Source organism: Camponotus vicinus, unplaced genomic scaffold (assembly GCF_025532165.1).
Source record: "Camponotus vicinus isolate PSW18456_S1 unplaced genomic scaffold, iyCamVici1.0 SCAF_13, whole genome shotgun sequence".
Lineage (NCBI taxonomy): Eukaryota > Metazoa > Arthropoda > Insecta > Hymenoptera > Formicidae > Camponotus > Camponotus vicinus.
Window position 1 is genome coordinate 14,954,370 of NW_028141949.1, and position 22,634 is coordinate 14,977,003.

A 22,634-nucleotide genomic window follows, 5' to 3' on the forward strand; every position below is an offset into this window, starting at 1 on the left:
TTACTCTTGCATAGAATACATAACGGTAAAGTAGGATATCGATGCCTTCGTTAACTGAAATCAAATACGTCTTACATTATATTATGGCCTGTCAAGTATATTACGTAAAGATATCTGTAATAATTAATACATATAACATGTATAATTATTCTTACTGTGGCAAAAAATTCAAGGGATAATGGAAACACTCCACCAAAATTTAGACTCACGGTTTTGCTACCTTTTTGCAAGAGAAACAGTAGCAATTTCTGTATGCGCAAAGGTGCTAAATACCATTGAACATTATATCTACAAAATAATAAATAGATAATAAATTTATTATTGCAGAAAATATAGTAATCTTCAACACATATGATTATGAAATATATCACGTAGCTTTTATTAATAAATATCCATTATATCCGATAGCGCGCAAACATTTTATTATTATATACTTTTATTACGAGCATATATTTCTTACACAGTGGAAAACACATCGTTATTGTGATCCATAAATTCTTGACCAATATCATTAAGGAAAAACATAAATACAAAAATGGCAATTACAATTATAAAATGAATCAAAAATTGATCAATATTGTTTCCACGCAATAAATCCTCAGATATCTAAAACACAGTGTTGCAATTAATATTTTACAAAATTAACATTTATCATTATATTAACATAAAATATAAAAAAAAATTATAGAATTATTTGCAAATTTGAATTTCGTGGCAAATAGAGAAATATTAGATAGATAAGATCAAGATAGAAAATCTCCTTTCAATTTATTTATTATAAGAGTTTACGAATAATTTTCTTTTCTTTTCTTCCTTTTAATAAAAGTTATCATGAAATTCTATATTGTTAGTTGAGAAATAAGATACACAAAGCGATAAAAACTCACTGCGTAAAGATTCAGACTCAAACAAACCATAGCAACTGTTATTAAAAAGGGCAACGAAAACTGAAGACAGGTAAATATAAATGTACAGAAGCTTCAACAAGAGAAAAATATTATATTTATATAATATTTTTATATATTTCATTCGATTGTGTACATTCGCGCAACACGTTTCTCTCTTTAAGAAATAAATTTAATAAATTTTCTTACGTAGTCAGAAATTAGTCATATAACTTTCTCGTCAATAAGATGCAAAACATTGCGAATTGCAACATGTAAAAGTTTAACACAATTGTTATAATAGATAATTAACTCAAAAACTTTCCAAATCACATTAAAGCATACATGTCTTTATGTGTAACATATGTTTATCTCTCATAGTATCGTGTGATTGCAATCAGCATAAAAAAAATAAATACAAACTGTTAACTATGGTAGTCGATGCATATTAATTTTAAGAAAAATAGGGAACCAAAATTACAACTATATGATCGAAATTAAGAATATCAAATAATCATAATACCAATTGTAAATTGAATGTGAAACCTGGACTGTAATAAAAGATAATAAAAGAAAGCTGAGATGTTTTGAAAGAAAAATACTCAAGCGGACAACCACTGGGATCCGTGCAAGGATACAGATTAAGAATGAATTAAGAACTAAAGAATTTATTTAAAAATCCAGATATTTTTCAGAAAATAAAGTTAAGAAGACTGAGATGGGCAGGACTGAGACAAAAGGAAAATAGGTTAATGAAACTTGTATGGCAACAGAATCCAGCTGACAGAAAAACCCTAAGATGGCCAAGATAACGTGATATCAACAATGACCTGAGGAGAATATGATATGAATACAGCTTTACAATGATGATGGATAAAAATTAATGGAAGCGAATTGTTCAATCAAAATTCATCTTGGCTCAATTTATCGTTTCAAAGCGCTACGAAAAAGAAGCATTGCGTAGTGGACATAATGGATAAATAATAATTAAATAATTATAAGAAATTAAATTACTATAGGTTTGTCGTTCTTTTTTCTTCAAAAAAATTGCAACATTATGTAAATATTTTTTTTCGAGTCAGTATATATATTTATGTGAGTGTAAAAGATATATATTTTAATTTAATTACAACTTTCTTTATTATTATATAAAATTAGTATTATTATATAAAAATATATAATTCAAATGTTATAACGTACATTATAAATCGATTGATTCAATACGTAAATCAAATAACATATCTTCTCGTTTTGTAGAGAACGATCGCGAGATGTGATTTAAAACAATACATATTACTATCTCCAATAACTTTATTCAGTAGTTGAGTTTACTAACAAATTCTAACATGTAAATGGTATGATTTATTTTTTGCATTAATCCTGCATAGAATACATGACGGTAAAATAGGATGTCGACGCCTTCATTAACTAAAATCAAATACATCTTATATTATGTTTCCTGCCAAATTGCATATCATGTATATTATATAAGGATATATGTATGTCTATAATATATTTAATATATATATAACGGGGGAGAGAGAGGGTAATATATATGTATTATTCTTACCGAAGCGAAAAATTCTAAGGATAATATGAACACTCCGCCAAAATTCAGATTTACGTTTTTGTTACCTCTTTGCAAGAGAAACAGTATCAATTTTTGTATGGGCAACGGTGCTATGTACCATTGGACATTATATCTATGAAACAATAACTAGGTAATAAATTTATTATTGTACAAAATGTAGTAATATTTTCAACACATGTGAATATGAAACATTAAGATAATATATATTAATGAATAATTGAATAATGACCCAAGTCTGTAAACAATTTATTTTCGTTCACTTTTTTTGGGAGCATCATTTGTTTCTTACACGGTGAGAAATACGTCATTATTGTGATCCGTAAGTTCTTGACCAATGTAATTAAAGAAAAACAAGTATACAAAAATGCCGATTATAATTATGATGTTAAAATACTGATCAATGCTGTTTTCATGCAACGCAATCTTAGCCACCTAACACACAAGATTGCAATTAATCATTCACATATATAAGGAAGAATTGATAAAAAATTAGAATTATTTACATAGACAAGATTATAAAAAGTTCTTTTCGATTTATATATAATATGAAAGTTTACAAATACATTTTTCTTCCTTTTTTTAAATAAATGTTATTGCAAAGTGCTATTGTTGGTTCGAGATTACATTTGACAGTGCGATAAAAACTCACTGCGTAAAGATTCAGAGTTAAACAAATCACAGCTACTACTACGAAAACGAACATTGATAAATGAAGATTGAAAAATATGACTGTGGAGAACCTTCAACAAGAAAAAAAATTATATTTACATGTTTTATATAATCATTGTTAGATAAATACGAACTTGATAGCTGTACGATGAATATGTATGGCATAAATTATTCCTTTATACATTATAGCTTCATTCTTTGGGCAAATATTGTTTCCTATATTTATTGCCTTTTCGATGCGATAACTGTAGAAAGATTCTGAATTATACTAATTTTTCACATGAAGAGAGAGATTTATTGATATATTTCCCCTTTCACCCGTAATTCACCAGTTATAATAATACGAAAAAGATTGAAATACTAATTTGTAAAAATACTAATATGTTACGATAAAAATACTAAATTGTTAAAAACAGTGATACTGCATATTATTTCGTTAAATTGCATAAGTTACAAAACAAATTAATTCTTATTTTGATATTGAAATGAAGTTTTATTGCAAAGCAAAACAAATTTACTAAAAGTGGATTGTATTCCTTAACAGCAAATTTTCACAACAATTTTTGTATGTTTCTAGAAAGAATTAAAATCTATTACCAAAAAAAAATTTTTACTTTAGTATCAAATAATTCTTTAAAAATAAAGTACAATACTTCAACGTCAAATATACACACACACAGCCATTATTTTGATAGCAAAATTTCTTTTTCCTAAACCTATTGATAAATCTATAATATCTATAATAATAATATCTAATAATATCTATAATATCTATAATCTAAACCTATTAATAAATCTATAAAATCTATAATAATCTAATAAATCTATTTTAACAAAGAGATAAAATTAAACGAAATATTTTAACATTTCATTCCATATTTATTAATTTACCTGGCGATTCTAAGCATTCCACAGGCATGTTTAAGATATGCAAACCACATCAATCCTGTAGCAAGAAATGTTGTTGCACCAATACAAACGATAACGTCAAAATACAGTAAAACTACATATAAGTAGTTTTTTCGGTCAACGAAATACTTAGGTATATATTTATATAATATGTGACGTAATTCAGACTCGCTTATATGCAGAGCAACGGCAAAAGTATTCGGCATAATAGGCAATGAAGTGATTGATAAAAAAATAATTATGTCGAATATATACAACACTAAAAAAATATTTAATAGAACAATTACAAATACATTTTAATTATTTTGAACTATTTTACTGCTTGGATTTCTCACTTATTTTAGACTTATTTACCACACGTATTTGTAGAATACTGATTCAAGTGTTACTTTTATTATTCAAAAATTTTATTTTAAAAAATATAAGTAAAACTAAGTACTTATGAAAATACTTCCATTTCACAAATATGTTGTATTATACAAATTGCTTTCTATTATATTATGTGTGTGTGTGTGTGTGTTGTTATATTCTTACGTTATTACAATATACATATATATATATATATATATATATATATATATATATATATATATATATATAGAAAATGACGTCTAATTGTACTGTCTAATTAAATAATAAAATGATTTTTTAAATTAATCAAACTAACTTAAAAATGTATTCAAACTAAATAATTAATCAAACTAATTTAAGAATTTATCTTGTATGATTATAATTTATATGATTACATTTTAAAACATATAACTTAATAAACTTAAAACTTAAATAGTATTATATATCAATAAGTGTGTGTGAGTGTGTGTGTGTGTGCGCGCGCGCGCGCTGACTTACTCAAAACAAAATAAGTAAAACGTTTTATATTATCCCCATACTTTTTCATAATAGCAATTTCTTCTCTGTCTTTTAATTCGTTACAAATATGCTCAAGTTGCTCCAAAGGACGTACTACCTATGTGATATATGAATAATAATAAAGAATGCGCAACTCTTTTCAATTTTTAACAGGAATTGTAAGACTATGAAAAGTGCTATCAGAACTGTTAATATTTTTTTTTAATTCACAGATTGTCGTGCCAGCTTTTTACAGACACTAAGTTATATCAAATATATTTATTTCATACGAAAAAAAACAAAGAAGAAAAAACAAAATTCTTTAACTTACAATTTCAGTAAAATTATACCAAAAAGAATTGTACATAATCGCATACATTGTAAAAACCAATCCTATAGAAAAAATATTGATGACATGATCAAAAGTAAATTCTGCAGTGACAAGTGCTAGAAACTGCAATGAATAAATTTGTTACAAAAACAAGATAACTACTTATTTTATTTCATTAACTAAATATATAGTATAATCAACTGCTTCTATAAGAGATAGTTAATCATATATAAGGAATAATAGTGGGACAACTAATTATTAATTATTACGATCATATATAATTAATAATTACAATTATTCATACATATATTATAATTAATAATACAATATAGTAATAATATATTATAACTAATAATATAATAAATGTATGATTATGACAAATAAAAGTTGCAACAATTATACACACATACATATTTATGCATACAACTAAGAATATGATTGAAAAATATATGAAGATACCTGAAATACAACAGAACTAACCACAATACCAAAAAATAAAATCGGTTGATATTGAACGAGCCTTGATCGCTGACAAGGCCATAAGCCAATCGCTAGTAAAAGAAAACGATGCACGTTAAAATGCCGATTCTTTATAGAGATCATTGCTTCGCGAGAGTTCGGGAGCGACTGAATGCGAGAAAGGAAGGGTTGCGTATCCCTCTCATTTCAAAGGATCGAGTATAAAATCGAGTATATTATAGAATTTCCGACTCTTAGTGTAAATTATAGTGTAAACAGTCTAATTTAGTGTAAATGATAGGTGTTAGAAATAAAAATGATAGATGCATAAAACGTAAGGTGCTAGAAAAAATACCATATAATTGAAACACCCGTAATTTCATGCCTTCGCCCCGGAAAGCGACGGAGCGATTACGCGATCGATACATTTGACGCCGAGAAAAAAATTTACTGCAAATTTATCCCTTATAAAAACATTATCGAGACAATTTGTTGATCGAAGTTTGCGCAAGCGTATTTATCCTTTTTCTACGCAAACAGTTTTATGTGTTTCAGTCGATTATATACATTCAATACGTCCAATACATTTTTCTCTTTAGAAATACATTTTCTTACGTGGTTAGACATTAGTCATATAACATTCTCGTCAATAAGATGCAAAACATTGCGAACTGCAACATGTAAAAGTTTAACACAATTGCTATAATAGATAATTAACTCAAAAAAACTCTTTCCAAATCACATTAAAGCATACATGTCTTTATGTGTAACATATGATTATCTCTCATAGTATCGTGTGATTGCAATCAGCATAAAAAAAATAAATACAAACTGTTAACTATGGTAGTTGATGCATTTTAATTTTAAGAAAAATAGGGAACCAAAATTACAACTATATGATCGAAATTAAGAATATCAAATAATCATAATACCAATTGTAAATTGAATGCGAAACCTGGACTGTAATAAAAGATAATAAAAGAAAGCTGAGATGTTTTGAAAGAAAAATACTCAAGCGGACAACCACTGGGATCCGTGCAAGGATACAGATTAAGAATGAATTAAGAACTAAAGAATTTATTTAAAAATCCAGATATTTTTCAGAAAATAAAGTTAAGAAGACTGAGATGGGCAGGACTGAGACAACAGGAAAATAGGTTAATGAAACTTGTATGGCAACAGAATCCAGCTGACAGAAAAACCCTAAGATGGCCAAGATAACGTGATATCAACAATGACCTGAGGAGAATATGATATGAATACAGCTTTACAATGATGATGGATAAAAATAAATGGAAGCGAATTGTTCAATCAAAATTCATCTTGGCTCAATTTAACGTTTCAAAGCGCTACGAAAAAGAAGCATTGCATAGTGGACATAATGGGTAAATAATTATTAAATAATTATAAGAAATTATATTACTATAGGTTTGTCGTTCTTTTTTCTTCAAAAAAATTGCAATATTATGTAAATATTTTTTTTCGAGTCAGTATATATATTTATGTGAGTGTAAAAGCTATATATTTAAATTTAATTACAACTTTCTTTATTATTATATAAATTATTATTATTATATAAAAATATATAATTCAAATGTTATAACGTACATTATAAATCGATTGATTCAATACGTAAATCAAATAACATATCTTCTCGTTTTGTAGAGAACGATCGCGAGATGTGATTTAAAACAATACATATTACTATCTCCAATAATTTTATTCAGTAGTTGAGTTTACTAACAAATTCTAACATGTAAATGGTATGGATTTATTTTTTGCATTAACCTTTAGAGGGCCGGCATTTGAGGTACCAAATTCTCCAAAGAAAATTGATAAAAAGTGTATCTTATATTGCATATTTATCATATACAAAGTACCGATCACGGAGTGAGCCACTAAAGTGGCTTTCCGACCCTGAAAGGTAAAGAAAAAATTAAAATTTTCGAATTTGGAAAAATATAGGTTTTAAGGGGTTTTCAAGGTCGCTGAATAAGATGGGACTGTCAGTTTTCGTAAATTATGAAAATTTATAGTTATATCGCGCAAAAAAATTTGTATATATTATAATCGTTATTATATATCGTATCATTCGGGTATATACGCAATCTTCATCTGCAATATACGCTTTTTTGGTCCCACAAGATTTTCCCATCGTAGATTGGCTGTTTTTTAGTTTTTCATAATTTATATTGTCAAATTGGAACGCATAATGGGAGGGCGAGGTGGGGGAGAGGGGGAGGGCAAACTTGTGCTGAGTGTATGTATACATATACACATACAAGTATATGAATGCAGAACGCGGATATAACTGACATCTGTCCACCGCCACTATAGTGGTTTTCCGGCCCCCTAAAGGTTAATCCTGCATAGAATACATGACGGTAAAATAGGATGTCGACGCCTTCATTAACTAAAATCAAATACATCTTATATTATGTTTCCAGCCAAATTGCATATCATGTACCTATATTATATAAGGATATATGTATGTCTATAATATATTTAATATATATATATAACGGGGGGGGGGGGAGGGTAATATATATGTATTATTCTTACCGAAGCGAAAAATTCTAAAGATAATATGAACACTCCGCCAAAATTCAGATTTACGTTTTTGTTACCCCTTTGCAAGAGAAACAGTATCAATTTTTGTATGCGCAACGGTGCTACGTACCATTGGACATTATATCTGTGAAACAATAACTAGGTGATAAATTTATTATTGCAGAAAATTTAGTAATATCTTCACACATGTGAATATGAAACATTAAGATAATATATATTAATGAATATTGAATAATGACCCAAGTCTGTAAACAATTTACTTTCGTTCACTTTTTTTGGGAGCATCATATGTTTCTTACACGGTGAGAAATACGTCGTTATTGTGATCCGTAAGTTCTTGACCAATGTAATTAAACAAAAACAAATATACAAAAATGCCGATTATAATTAAAATGTTCAAATATTGATCAATGCTGTTTTCATGCAACGCAATCTTAGCCACCTAACACACAAGATTGCAATTAATCTCTTATATATATAAAGAAGAATAGATAAAAAATTAGAATTATTTATATAGACAGGATATTATAAAAATTTCTTTTCGATTTATGTATATTATGAGAGTTTACAAATACAAACTTTTTTTTCTGTTTTTTTTTAAATAAAAGTTATTGCAAAGTGTTATTGTTAATTCAAGATTACATTTGACAGTGCGATAAAAACTCACTGCGTAAAGATTCAGAGTTAAACAAATCACAGCAACTATTACGAAAGCGAACAGTGATAAATGAAGATTGAAAAATATGATTGTGGAGAACCTTCAACAAGAAAAAAAAATATATTTACATGTTTTATATAATCATTGTTAGATAAATACGAACTTGATAGCTGTACGATGAATATGTATGGCATAAATTATTCCTTTATACATTATAACTTCATTCCTTGGGCAAATATTGTTTCGTATATTTATTGCCTTTTCGATGCGATAACTGTAGAAAGATTCTGCAATTATACTAATTTTTTTCACATGAAAAGAGAGATTTACTGATATATTTCCCCTTCCACTCGTAATTCACCAATTATAATAGTACGAAAAAGGTTGATAAAAATACTAATTTGTTAAAAACAGTGATACCGCATATTATTTCGTTAAATTGCATAAGTTATAAAACAAATTAATTCTGATTCGGATATTGAAATGAAATTTCATTGCAAAGCAAAACAAATTTACTAAAAGTGGATTGTTTTCCTTAACAGCAAATTTCCACAACAATTTTTGTATGTTTCTAGAAAGAATTAAAATCTATTACCAACAAAAACATTTTTACTTTAATATCAAATAATTCTTTAAAAATAAAGTACAATACTTCAACGTCCAATATACACACACACACAGCCATTATTTTGATAGCAAAATTTCTTTTTCCTAAACCTATTAATAAATCTATAATATCTATAATAATAATATCTAATAATATCTATAATATCTATAATCTAAACCTATTAAAAAATCTATAAAATCTATAATAATCTAAACCTATTAATAAATCTATTTTAACAAAGACATAAAATTAAACGAAATATTTTGACATTTCATTCCATATTTATTAATTTACCTGGCGATTCTAAGCATTCCACAGGCATGTTTAAGATATGCAAACAACATCAATCCTGTTGCAAGAAATGTTGTTGCACCAACACAAGCGATAGCGTCAAAATACAGTAAAACTACATATAAGTAGTTTTTTCGGTCAACGAAATACTTAGGTACATATTTATATAATATGTGACGGAATTCAGACTCGCTTATATGCAGAGCAACAGTAAAAGTATTCGGCATAATAGACAATGAAATGACTGGTAAAAGAATAATTAGGTCGCATATATACAACACTAAAAATATTTAATAGAACAATTACAAATACATTTTAATTATTTTGAACTATTTTACTTCTTGGATTTCTCACTTATTTTAGACTTTATTTACCGCATTTGTAGAATACTGATTAAAGTATTACTTTTATTGTTCAAAAATTTTATTTTAAAAGAATATAAGAAAAACTAAGTACTTATGAAAATACTTCCATTCCACAAATATGTTGTATTGTACAAATTGCTTTCTATTATATTATGTATGTGTTGTTATATGCTTACGTTGTTGTAATATACATATATATAGAAAATGATGTCCAATTGTGTACTTGTATTAAATAATAAAATGATTAATCAAATTAATTTAAAAATTCATCTTGTATGATTATGATTTATATGATTACATTTTAAAACATATATATGGCTTAAAATAAGTATTATATATCAATAAATGTGTGTGTGTGTGTGTGTGTGTGTGTGTGTGTGTGTGTGTGTGTGTGTGTGTGTGTGTGTGCGCGCGCGCGCGCGCGCGCGCTGACTTACCCAAAGCAAAATAAGTAAAACGTTTTATATTATCCCCATACTTTTTCATAATAGCAATTTCTTCTTTGTCTTTTAATTCGTTACAAATATGCTGAAGTTCCTCCAAAGGACGTTCTACCTATTATGGGAATAATAATATAAGGAATGCGAAACTCTTTTTTAATTTTTAACAGGAATTGTAGAACTATGAAAAGTGCTATCAAAACAGTTAACATTTTTTTTAAATTCACAGATTGTCGTGCCAGCTTTACAGACATTAACTTATATTAATATTAAATATGTTTGCTTTATATCAAGAAAAAACAAAATTCTTTAACTTACAATTTCAGTAAAATTATACCAGAAAGCATTGTACATAATCGCATACATAGTAAAAACCAATCCTATAGAAAAAGCATTGATGACATGATCAAAAGTAAATTCTACAGTAATAAGTGTTAGAAGCTGCAATCAATAAATTAATTACAAAAACAAGATAACTACTTGTTTTATTTTATTAATTAAATATATAGTATAACCAACTGCTTCTATAAGAGACAGTTAATCATATATAAGAAATAATAGTGGGATAACTAATTATTAATTATTACAGTCATATATAATTAATAATTATAATTAATAACACATATTTTATAATTGATAAAAATGCAATATAATAATAATATAATATATTATATTATATTATAATTAATAATACAATAAATGTATGATAATGACAATTAAAAGTTGCAACAATTATACACACATACATATTTATGCACACAACTAAGAATATGATTAAAAAATATATGAAGATACCTGAAATCCAATAGAACTAACCAGAATACCGAAACATAAAATCAGTTGAAATTGAACGAGCCTTGATCGCTGACAAGGCCATAAACCAATCGCGAGTAAAAGAACACGATGCACGTTAAAATGCCGATTCTTTATAGAGATCATTGCTTCGCGAGAGTTCGGGAGCGACTGAATGCGAGAAAGGAAGTGTTGCGTATCCCCCTCCTTTCAAAGGATCGATAAAATCGAGTATATTATAGAATTTCCGACTCAGTGTAAATTATAGTGTAAACAGTCTAATTTAGTGTAAATGATAGGTGCTAGAAATAAAAATGATAGATGCATAAAGCGTAAGGTGCTAAAAATACCATATAATTGAAACAACCGTAATTTCATGCCTTCGCCCCGGAAAGCGACGGAGCGATTACGCGATTGATACATTTGACGCCGAGAAAAAAATTTACTGCAAATTTATCCCTTATAAAAACATTATCGAGACAATTTGTTGATCGAAGTTTGCGCAAGCGTATTTATTTCCTTTTTCTACGTAAACAGTTTTATGTGTTTCAGTCGATTATATACATTCAATACGTCCAATACATTTTTCTCTTCAGAAATACATTTTCTTACGTGGTTAGACATTAGTCATATAACTTTCTCGTCAATAAGATGCAAAACATTGCGAATTACAACAAGTAAAAGTTTAACACAATTGTTATAATAGATAATTAACTCAAAAAAACTCTATCCAAATCACATTAAAGCATACATGTCTTTATGTGTAACATATGTTTATCTCTCATAGTATCGTGTGATTGCAATCAGCATAAAAAAAATAAATACAAACTGTTAACTATGGTAGTTGATGCATTTTAATTTTAAGAAAAATAGGGAACCAAAATTACAACTATATGATCGAAATTAAGAATATCAAATAATCATAATACCAATTGGAAATTGAATGCGAAACCTGGACTGTAATAAAAGATAATAAAAGAAAGCTGAGATGTTTTGAAAGAAAAATACTCAAGCGGACAACCACTGGGATCCGTGCAAGGATACAGATTAAGAATGAATTAAGAACTAAAGAATTTATTTAAAAATCCAGATATTTTTCAGAAAATAAAGTTAAGAAGACTGAGATGGGCAGGACTGAGACAACAGGAAAATAGGTTAATGAAACTTGTATGGCAACAGAATCCAGCTGACAGAAAAACCCTAAGATGGCCAAGATAACGTGATATCAACAATGACCTGAGGAGAATATGATATGAATACAGCTTTAAAATGATGATGGATAAAAATAAATGGAAGCGAATTGTTCAATCAAAATTCATCTTGGCTCAATTTAACGTTTCAAAGCGCTACGAAAAAGAAGCATTGCATAGTGGACATAATGGGTAAATAATTATTAAATAATTATAAGAAATTAAATTACTATAGGTTTGTCGTTCTTTTTTCTTCAAAAAAATTGCAATATTATGTAAATATTTTTTTTCGAGTCAGTATATATATTTATGTGAGTGTAAAAGATATATATTTAAATTTAATTACAACTCTCTTTATTATTATCTAAAATTATTATTATTATATAAAAATATATAATTCAAATGTTATAACGTACATTATAAATCGATTCATTCAATACGTAAATCAAATAACATATCTTCTCGTTTTGTAGAGAACGATCGCGAGATGTGATTTAAAACAATACACTACTATCTCCAATAATTATATATTACTATCTCCAATAATTTTATTCAGTAGTTGAGTTTACTAACAAATTCTAACATGTAAATGGTATGATTTATTTTTTGCATTAATCCTGCATAGAATACATGACGGTAAAATAGGATGTCGACGCCTTCATTAACTAAAATCAAGTACATCTTATATTATGTTTCCTGCCAAATTGCATATCATGTACCTATATTATATAAGGATATATGTATGTCTATAATATATTTAATATATATATGACGGGGGCGGGAGGGTAATATATATGTATTATTCTTACCGAAGCGAAAAATTCTAAAGATAATATGAACACTCCGCCAAAATTCAGATTTACGTTTTCGTTACCCCTTTGCAAGAGAAACAGTATCAATTTTTGTATGCGCAACGGTGTTACGTACCATTGGACATTATATCTGTGAAACAATAACTAGGTAATAAATTTATTATTGCAGAAAATTTAGTAATATCTTCACACATGTGAATATGAAACATTAAGATAATATATATTAATGAATATTGAATAATGACCCAAGTCTGTAAACAATTTACTTTCGTTCACTTTTTTTGGGAGCATTATATGTTTCTTACACGGTGAGAAATACGTCGTTATTGTGATCCGTAAGTTCTTGACCAATGTAATTAAAGAAAAACAAGTATACAAAAATGCCGATTATAATTATGATGTTCAAATATTGATCAATGCTGTTTTCATGCAACGCAATCTTAGCCACCTAACACACAAGATTGCAATTAATCTTTTATATATATAAGGAAGAATAGATAAAAAATTAGAATTATTTATATAGACAGGATATTATAAAAATTTCTTTTCGATTTATGTATATTATGAGAGTTTACAAATACAAACTTTTTTTTCTTTTTTAAATAAAAGTTATTGCAAAGTGTTATTGTTAATTCAAGATTACATTTGACAGTGCGATAAAAACTCACTGCGTAAAGATTCAGAGTTAAACAAATCACAGCAACTATTACGAAAGCGAACAGTGATAAATGAAGACTGAAAAATATGATTGTGGAGAACCTTCAACAAGAAAAAAAGTATATTTACATGTTTTATATAATCATTGTTAGATAAAATACGAACTTGATAGCTGTACGATGAATATGTATGGCATAAATTATTCCTTTATACATTATAGCTTCATTCCTTGGGCAAATATTGTTTCGTATATTTATTGCCTTTTCGATGCGATAACTGTAGAAAGATTCTGTTGCAATTATACTAATTTTTTTCACATAAAAAGAGAGATTTACTGATATATTTCATCTTCCACTCGTAATTCACCAATTATAATAGTACGAAAAATGTTGATAAAAATACTAATTTGTTAAAAACAGTGATACCGCATATTATTTCGTTAAATTGCATAAGTTACAAAACAAATTAATTCTGATTCGGATATTGAAATGAAATTTTATTGCAAAGCAAAATAAATTTACTAAAAGTGGATTGTTTTCCTTAACAGCAAATTTCCACAACAATTTTTGTATGTTTCTAGAAAGAATTAAAATCTATTACCAACAAAAAAATTTTTACTTTAATATCAAATAATTCTTTAAAAATAAAGTACAATACTTCAACGTCAAATATACACACACACAGCCATTATTTTGATAGCAAAATTTCTTTTTCCTAAACCTATTAATAAATCTATAATATCTATCATAATAATATCTCATAATATCTATAATATCTATAATCTAAACCTATTAATAAATCTATAAAATCTATAATAATCTAAACCTATTAATAAATCTATTTTAACAAAGAGAAAAATTAAACGAAATATTTTGACATTTTATTCCATATTTATTAATTTACCTGGCGATTCTAAGCATTCCACAGGCATGTTTAAGATATGCAAACAACATCAATCCTGTTGCAAGAAATGTTGTTGCACCAACACAAGCGATAGCGTCAAAATACAGTAAAACTACATATAAGTAGTTTTTTCGGTCAACGAAATACTTAGGTACATATTTATATAATATGCGACGGAATTCAGACTCGCTTATATGCAGAGCAACAGTAAAAGTATTCGGCATAATAGACAATGAAATGATTGATAAAAGAATAATTAGGTCGCATATATACAACACTAAAAATATTTAATAGAACAATTACAAATACATTTTAATTATTTTGAACTATTTTACTTCTTGGATTTCTCACTTATTTTAGACTTTATTTACCGCATGTATTTGTAGAATACTGATTAAAGTGTTACTTTTATTATTCAAAAATTTTATTTTAAAAGAATATAAGAAAAACTAAGTACTTATGAAAATACTTCCATTCCACAAATATGTTGTATTGTACAAATTGCTTTCTATTATATTATGTATGTGTTGTTATATGCTTACGTTGTTGTAATATACATATATATAGAAAATGATGTCCAATTGTGTACTTGTATTAAATAATAAAATGATTAATCAAATTAATTTAAAAATTTATCTTGTATGATTATGATTTATATGATTACATTTTAAAACATATATATGGCTTAAAATAAGTATTATATATCAATAAATGTGTGTGTATGTGTGTGTGTGCGTGCGCGCGCGCGTGCGCTGACTTACCCAAAGCAAAATAAGTAAAACGTTTTATATTATCCCCATACTTTTTCATAATAGCAATTTCTTCTTTGTCTTTTAATTCGTTACAAATATGCTGAAGTTCCTCCAAAGGACGTTCTACCTATTATGGGAATAATAATATAAGGAATGCGAAACTCTTTTTTAATTTTTAACAGGAATTGTAGAACTATGAAAAGTGCTATCAAAACAGTTAACATTTTTTTTAAATTCACAGATTGTCGTGCCAGCTTTACAGACATTAACTTATATTAATTTTTAAATATGTTTGCTTTATATAAAAAAAAAAAAAACTCTTTAACTTACAATTTCAGTAAAATTATACCAAAAAGCATTGTACATAATCGCATACATAGTAAAAACCAATCCTATAGAAAAAGCATTGATGATATGATCAAAAGTAAATTCTACAGTAATAAGTGTTAGAAGCTGCAATCAATAAATTAATTACAAAAACAAGATAACTACTTGTTTTATTTTATTAATTAAATATATAGTATAATCAACTGCTTCTATAAGAGACAGTTAATCATATATAAGAAATAATAGTGGGATAACTAATTATTAATTATTACAGTCATATATAATTAATAATTACAATTAATAACACATATTTTATAATTAATAAAAATGCAATATAATAATAATATAATATATTATATTATATTATAATTAATAATACAATAAATGTATGATAATGACAATTAAAAGTTGCAACAATTATACACACATACATATTTATGCACACAACTAAGAATATGATTAAAAAATATATGAAGATACCTGAAATCCAATAGAACTAACCAGAATACCGAAACATAAAATCAGTTGAAATTGAACGAGCCTTGATCGCTGACAAGGCCATAAACCAATCGCGAGTAAAAGAATACGATGCACGTTAAAATGCCGATTCTTTATAGAGATCATTACTTCGTGAGAGTTCGGAGCGACTGAATGCGAGAAAGGAAGGGTTGTGTATCCCCCTCCTTTCAAAGGATCGATAAAATCGAGTATATTATAGAATTTCCGACTCTTAGTGTAAATTATAGTGTAAACAGTCTCATTTAGTGTAAATGATAGGTGCTAGAAATAAAAATGATAGACGCATAAAACGTAAGGTGCTAGAAAAAATACCATATAATTGAAACACCCGTAATTTCATGCCTTCGCCACGGGAAGGGACGAAGCGATTACGCGATCGATACATTTGACGCCGAGAAAAAAATTTACTGCAAATTTATCCCTTATAAAAACATTATCGAGACAATTTGTTGATCGAAGTTTGCGCAAGCGTATTTATGCTCTTTCTACGCAAACAGTTTTATGTGTTTCAGTCGATTATATACATTCAATACGTCCAATACATTTTTCTCTTTAGAAATACATTTTCTTACGTGGTTAGACATTAGTCATATAACTTTCTCGTCAATAAAATGCAAAACATTGCCAATTGCAATATGTAGAATTATAAATAGTTTAATACAATTATAATAGATAATTAATTCAAAAATTTTTCAAATCATATTAAAACATACATGTTTTTATATACAATATACATTTATCTCTCATATATAGTATCGCGTGACTGCCGGCAGAAAAAGTGAATCCAGATTGTTGAGTGTGGTAGTCGATACATGTTAGCATTAGGAGAAGTGCTTAAAACTTAGATGGTCGAAAATAAGAATATCAAACAAACGTAAGATTAATTGAAATTTATAAATGTTAAAAACTTGAGATGTTTTGAAAAAATACTCAAGCAAAAAACCAATGTTTTAACTTAAAAAGTTTAACTTTAATAGTTTTAATTTTATTGAAATTCAAAAGTATTGTATATAATTGCAAACATAGTGGAAAGCAATGTTACAAAAAGGATATTGATGATAAAATCAAAACTAAATTTTACAATGACAAATATTAGCTGCAATCAATAAATTTATTACCAGAACAAAATATCTGCTTTTTTATTTCATTAATTAAATATATAATGTAATTAGCTACTCCTCTAACGCAGTTAATTATACATTTAAATTTGATTAATTATAACTTTAATTGATTAATTGATTATGTAAGTCAAATAATATAATATCTTCTCGCTTTGTGGAGATCGCCCATGATGTGATTTAAAACAACAGATATTACTATCTTTACTAAATTTATTCAGTAGTTGAATTTACTAGCAAATTGTAACATAAAATTTGACTTATTTTTTGCGTCATTCTTGTAGAGAACACATGACAGTAAAGTAGGATAACGATACCTTCATTAACTAAAATCAAATATATCATATATTATGTTTTCTATCAAGTTGAATATTAAGTATATTATGTAGAAATAAATGAACATTCGCGTTATATTTAATATACATGTAACATGTATAATTATTCTTACCGTGGCAAAAAACTGTAAGGATAAGATGAACACTCCGCCAAAATTCAGATTTACGGTTTTATTACCCCTTTGCAAGAGAAATACTATTAACTTCTGTATACGCAAAGGTGTTACATACCACTGAATATTGTATCTACGAAATTTTAGTTAGATAAAAAATTGATTACTATAAAAAATGTAACAATCTTCAACACATGAATATCAAATATATTAAGATAATTTATATTAATAAAGATCGAATAATGTTTCGTCGAATAAACATTCATCAATACATCATCATATACATTTTTTATAAAAATATATCTCTTACACAGTGGAAAATACATCGTCATTGTGATCCGCAAATTCTTGACCAACGTAATTTAAAAAAAACAAGTATATAAAGATAGTTACTACCATTGTTAAGTGAATAAAAAATTGATCGATTTCGTCTCGATGCAATACCATCTTGGACATCTAAAACATAATGTTGCGATTAACATTTTACAAAATTAACAATTATTATTATATCAGAAAGAACAGATAAAAAAATTAGAATTATTTATATAGATAAAATAAAAAATTTCTTTCTGATTTATTAATTATAAAATTTCAAAAAGTTCTTTCTCTTTTTCTATAAAGACACTACGAAATTTTATGTTACTGATTTAGAAATAAAATTTACAATGCGAAAAGAACTCACTGCATAGAGATTCAGAGACAAACAGACCACAGCCACTATTATTAAAGAGAAGAATGAAAAGTGAAGAGAGGAAAATAAAAATGTGGAGAACCTTTAATAAGAAAGAAAACATTACTATATTTATGCATTTTGTAATATTATTATTATTAGATAAATGCTAACTTGATAGCAGTACGATGAATATCTATGGCATAAATTATTCCTTTATACATCATCGTTTCAATTTTTGGGCAAACATTGTTCCATATATTCATTGCTTTTTCTATGCGATAACTGTGAAAAGATTTTAGCTGCAATTATAATGATTACTTACACACATAGCAAAAAAGATTTGTTGATACAATTTGTATGTTTTCATAATAAAAATTTCATCAGTTATACTAGCAAGAAAAAGGTTGATAAAAATACTAATTTACTAAAAATAGTTATATTGATACTGCATATTATTTTGTTAAATTGCATAAAGAATTAATTCTTATTCTGACATTGAAATGAAGCTTTATTGCAAAGCAAGATGAATTTACTGAAAGTGAATTGTTTTTTTTTTAACAGCAAATTTCTACAACAATTTTTGTAGATTTCTAAAAAGAAACAAAATCTATGATCAACAAAAAAAATTTTGCTTTATTATCAAATAATTCATTAAAAATAAAGTATAATACTTCAACTTCGAATATGCAGGTATTATTTTAACAGCAAAATTTCTTTTTCCATCTAAATCTACTAATCTATTTTAAAAAAGAGATAAAATTATACAATATTTTGATATTTTATTCCATTTATTACTTTACCTAGCGATTCTAAGCATTCCGCAGGCATGTTTAAAATATGCAAACATCATTAATCCTGTTGCAGTCATTGTTGTTGCTCCAATGCAAACTGCTACATCAGTATACAGCAAAATTACATATAAGTAGTTTTTTCGGTCGACGAAATACTTGGGCATGTGTTTATATAATATATCACGTGATTGAGATTCACTTATATGCAGAGCAATGCCAAAAATATTCGGCATAATAGGCAATGAAATGATTAGTATAATAATAATTAGGTTGCATATATACCACACTAAAAATATTTAATAGAAAAGAATAATTTCAAATTCATTTTAATTATTTCGAATTATTTTACTGTTTGGATTCTCACTTATTTTTAAGTTTATTTCGCGCATATTTGTGTAGAGCACTAATTAAAGTATTAGCTTTTATTATTTAAATTCTTTTTTAAATATAAAAAAAACAAAGAAACTTATAAAAATATTTCCATTCCATAAATATGTTTCTATTATACAAATTGCTTTTTATTATATTGTATGTGTGTGTGTATTTTATTATATTCTTACATTATTGTGATATATAGAAGATATCATCCAATTGTACTTGCATTAAATAGTAAAATGATTAATTAAGCTAATTTAAAGAGATTTATCTTGTATGACTATGATTTATATGATTACATTTTAAAACATATATGTCTTAAAATAAGTAATTCCATATCAATAAATGTACATGTGTGTATGTGTGTATGTGTGTGTGTATGTTAACTTACCCGTAATAAAAAAAGTAATACGTTTCATATTTTCTCCATACTTCTTCATAATAGCAATTTCTTCTTTATCTTTTAATTCATTACAGATATGCTGAAGTTCCTCCAAGGGTCGTTCTATCTATTATGTGAATAATACTTTGCAATGCACAATTTAATGTAGATTTTTAAGAGAACTGTTGTGTGTAATGGCTCACTTATATCAAATATGTTTATTTCGTATGGAGGAAAAATTTTTTAGTAATTTTTTAACTTACAATTTCAGTAAAATTATGCCAAAAAGCATTGTACATTATCGCGTGAATAACGAAAACCAATCCTATAGAAAAAACATTGATGACAAGATCAAGAGTAAATTCTGCAGTGATAAATATTAGAAGCTGCAATCAATATATTTATTACAAAAACAAAATAACTTTTTTATTTCATTAACTATATGTATAATATAATCAACTGTTTCAAAGGCAATTAATTATACGTAAGATATAATAATGGAGTAACAAATTAACAATTATTACAATAGGATGTATACCACATATAATTAATAATTAATACAATAAATATATGATAATGACATCTAAAAGTTGCAACCTACATACATATTTATGCACAACTAAAAATATGATTTAAAAAAATATGAACGTACCTGAAGTACAATAAAACTAATCAGAATACCAAAAAATAAAATCAGTTGAAATTTAATGAGCTTTGATCGCTGACAAGGCCATAAGCCAATCGCTAGTAAAAGAATACGGTGCACGTTAAAATGCTGATTCTTTATAGAGATCATCGCTCTACGAGAGTTCGGGAGTGACTGAATGCCGGAAAGTTAACAAAGGGTTGCGTATCCCCCTCCTTTCGAAGGATCGATAAAATTGAGTATATTATAGAATTTCCGACTCTTAGTGTAAATTATAGTGTAAACTGTCTAATTTAGTGTAAATGATAGGTGCTAGAAATATAAATGATAGACGCATGTGTGAAATGTAAGGCGCTAGAGAAAATACCATATAATTGAAACATCCATAATTTCATGCCTTCGCCCCGGAAAGCGACGGAGCGATTACGCGATCGATAGATTTGACGCTGAGAAAAAAATTTACTGCAAATTTATTCCTTATAAAAACATTATCGAGACAATTTGTTGATCGAAGTCTGCGCAAGCGTATTTTCCTTCTTCCTGTGCGAACATTTTCTTATGCTTTATTCGATTGTATACATTCAATATGTGCAATACGTTTCTGTCTTCAGAAATACATTTTCTTACGTATCCAAACATTGATTATATAATTCTCTCATCAATAAAATACACAACATTGCCAATTGCAACAGAATTAGAAATAATACAAGTATAGCAGATAATTAATTCAAAAATTTTCCAAATCACATTAAAGCATATATGTCTTTATATATGTTTATCAACATATGTTTATCTCTCATAGTATCGCGTAACTGCAGACAACACAGAAATAATGAATGCAGATTATTAAGTATGGCAGTCGATACAGGTTAGCGATAGGAGGAGTGCTTAGAATCAAAACTACCTATAGATGATCGAAAATAAGAATATCAAACAATCATAAGATCAATTGTAATTTATAAATGTTAAATCTGGATTGTAACAAAAGACAATGAAAGAAAGCTAAGTTTTGAAAGAAAAATACTCAAACGAAAAATCTTTAAGCCATTGTGAAATCTTAACGTGCAAGAATATAGAATAAGGATGAATTAACAACTGAAGAATCTAGTTAAAAACACAGATATTTTTCAGGAAATAAAATTAAGAAGACTGAATGGGCAAGACTGAGACAATGGGAAAATAGATTGATGGAACTTGTACGGCAATAGAATCCAGCGGACAGAAGATCCCTTGGATGATCATAGCTATGATAACGTGATATCATCGGTGACTTGAAGGTATGAGATATGAATATGGTCCTGCTATAATGTTGGAGAAATAAATGGAGGCGAATTGTTCAATCAATTAAAACTCTCCTTAGATTAAAACGCTACGAAGAAAACGAAGTATTGTATATATAATGGGAAAAATGGGTAAATGATTATAAATAATTATAAGAAATTAAATTACTATGGATTTATAATTCTTTTTTGTTTAAATAATTGCAACATCGATAAAGAAAAAAATTAACACATTTTACGATATATATTAAATTCGTGTAAAATTAGTATTATTCAAGTTTAAATATATTATATATATATATATATATATATATATATATATATATAATATATTTAAGTTTATAT

At 26.9% G+C, this 22,634-nt stretch overlaps 4 protein-coding genes across 4 annotated transcripts; all 4 read right to left on the reverse strand.

Annotated features, from left to right (window-relative positions):
* LOC145964591 (uncharacterized) lies at nt 1-5,836 on the reverse strand. Its single transcript, XM_083087543.1, has 9 exons — nt 5,693-5,836; nt 5,234-5,356; nt 4,903-5,020; nt 4,036-4,312; nt 3,279-3,389; nt 3,125-3,215; nt 2,765-2,907; nt 156-288; nt 1-54 (listed from the first exon to the last, which is right to left on the reverse strand). Exons 1-9 carry the CDS (start codon nt 5,834-5,836, stop codon nt 1-3), a joined length of 1,194 nt encoding a protein of 397 aa, XP_082943669.1.
* A 2,056-nt stretch (nt 5,837-7,892) lies between these two features.
* LOC145964279 (uncharacterized) lies at nt 7,893-12,066 on the reverse strand. The gene is made up of 9 exons (XM_083086861.1): nt 11,420-12,066; nt 10,943-11,065; nt 10,622-10,739; nt 9,823-10,099; nt 9,085-9,195; nt 8,931-9,021; nt 8,563-8,705; nt 8,255-8,387; nt 7,893-8,105 (listed from the first exon to the last, which is right to left on the reverse strand). Exons 1-9 carry the CDS (start codon nt 11,561-11,563, stop codon nt 8,052-8,054), a joined length of 1,194 nt encoding a protein of 397 aa, XP_082942987.1. The 5' UTR covers nt 11,564-12,066; the 3' UTR covers nt 7,893-8,051.
* Nucleotides 12,067-13,091: 1,025 nt separating this feature from the next.
* Nucleotides 13,092-17,050, reverse strand: LOC145964164 (uncharacterized). The gene is made up of 9 exons (XM_083086619.1): nt 16,538-17,050; nt 16,061-16,183; nt 15,740-15,857; nt 14,979-15,255; nt 14,241-14,351; nt 14,087-14,177; nt 13,724-13,866; nt 13,416-13,548; nt 13,092-13,271 (listed from the first exon to the last, which is right to left on the reverse strand). The coding sequence occupies exons 1-9, from the start codon at nt 16,679-16,681 to the stop codon at nt 13,218-13,220; spliced, it is 1,194 nt and encodes a 397-aa protein (XP_082942745.1). The 5' UTR covers nt 16,682-17,050; the 3' UTR covers nt 13,092-13,217.
* A 916-nt stretch (nt 17,051-17,966) lies between these two features.
* On the reverse strand, nt 17,967-21,674 carry LOC145964196 (uncharacterized). The gene is made up of 9 exons (XM_083086667.1): nt 21,016-21,674; nt 20,627-20,749; nt 20,373-20,490; nt 19,616-19,892; nt 18,987-19,097; nt 18,825-18,915; nt 18,453-18,598; nt 18,143-18,275; nt 17,967-18,020 (listed from the first exon to the last, which is right to left on the reverse strand). The coding sequence occupies exons 1-9, from the start codon at nt 21,157-21,159 to the stop codon at nt 17,967-17,969; spliced, it is 1,197 nt and encodes a 398-aa protein (XP_082942793.1). The 5' UTR covers nt 21,160-21,674.
* Between the last annotated feature and the right edge of the window lie 960 nt (nt 21,675-22,634).

Bases quoted from the DNA above. Each gene is read 5' to 3' on its own strand.
- LOC145964591 (XM_083087543.1), bottom strand. From the start codon at position 5,836: ATGATCTCTATAAAGAATCGGCATTTTAACGTGCATCGTTTTCTTTTA. The intron at 5,357-5,692 runs GTATCTTCATAT...TATTCATTGCAG, and splicing joins TTAGTTCTGTTGTATTTCAG to TTTCTAGCACTTGTCACTGC. The intron at 3,390-4,035 runs GTAAATTAATAA...ATCTTTCTACAG, and splicing joins GGAATGCTTAGAATCGCCAG to TTATCGCATCGAAAAGGCAA.
- LOC145964279 (XM_083086861.1), bottom strand. From the start codon at position 11,563: ATGATCTCTATAAAGAATCGGCATTTTAACGTGCATCGTGTTCTTTTA. The intron at 10,740-10,942 runs GTAAGTTAAAGA...TTCCCATAATAG, and splicing joins GGTATAATTTTACTGAAATT to GTAGAACGTCCTTTGGAGGA. The intron at 9,196-9,822 runs GTAAATTAATAA...ATCTTTCTACAG, and splicing joins GGAATGCTTAGAATCGCCAG to TTATCGCATCGAAAAGGCAA.
- LOC145964164 (XM_083086619.1), bottom strand. From the start codon at position 16,681: ATGATCTCTATAAAGAATCGGCATTTTAACGTGCATCGTATTCTTTTA. The intron at 14,178-14,240 runs GTTCGTATTTTA...TTCTTGTTGAAG, and splicing joins ATTCATCGTACAGCTATCAA to GTTCTCCACAATCATATTTT. The intron at 13,272-13,415 runs GTAAGAATAATA...ACTTGATTTTAG, and splicing joins CTTTAGAATTTTTCGCTTCG to TTAATGAAGGCGTCGACATC.
- LOC145964196 (XM_083086667.1), bottom strand. From the start codon at position 21,159: ATGATCTCTATAAAGAATCAGCATTTTAACGTGCACCGTATTCTTTTA. The intron at 18,916-18,986 runs GTTAGCATTTAT...TTCTTATTAAAG, and splicing joins ATTCATCGTACTGCTATCAA to GTTCTCCACATTTTTATTTT. The intron at 18,021-18,142 runs GTAAGAATAATT...ATTTGATTTTAG, and splicing joins CCTTACAGTTTTTTGCCACG to TTAATGAAGGTATCGTTATC.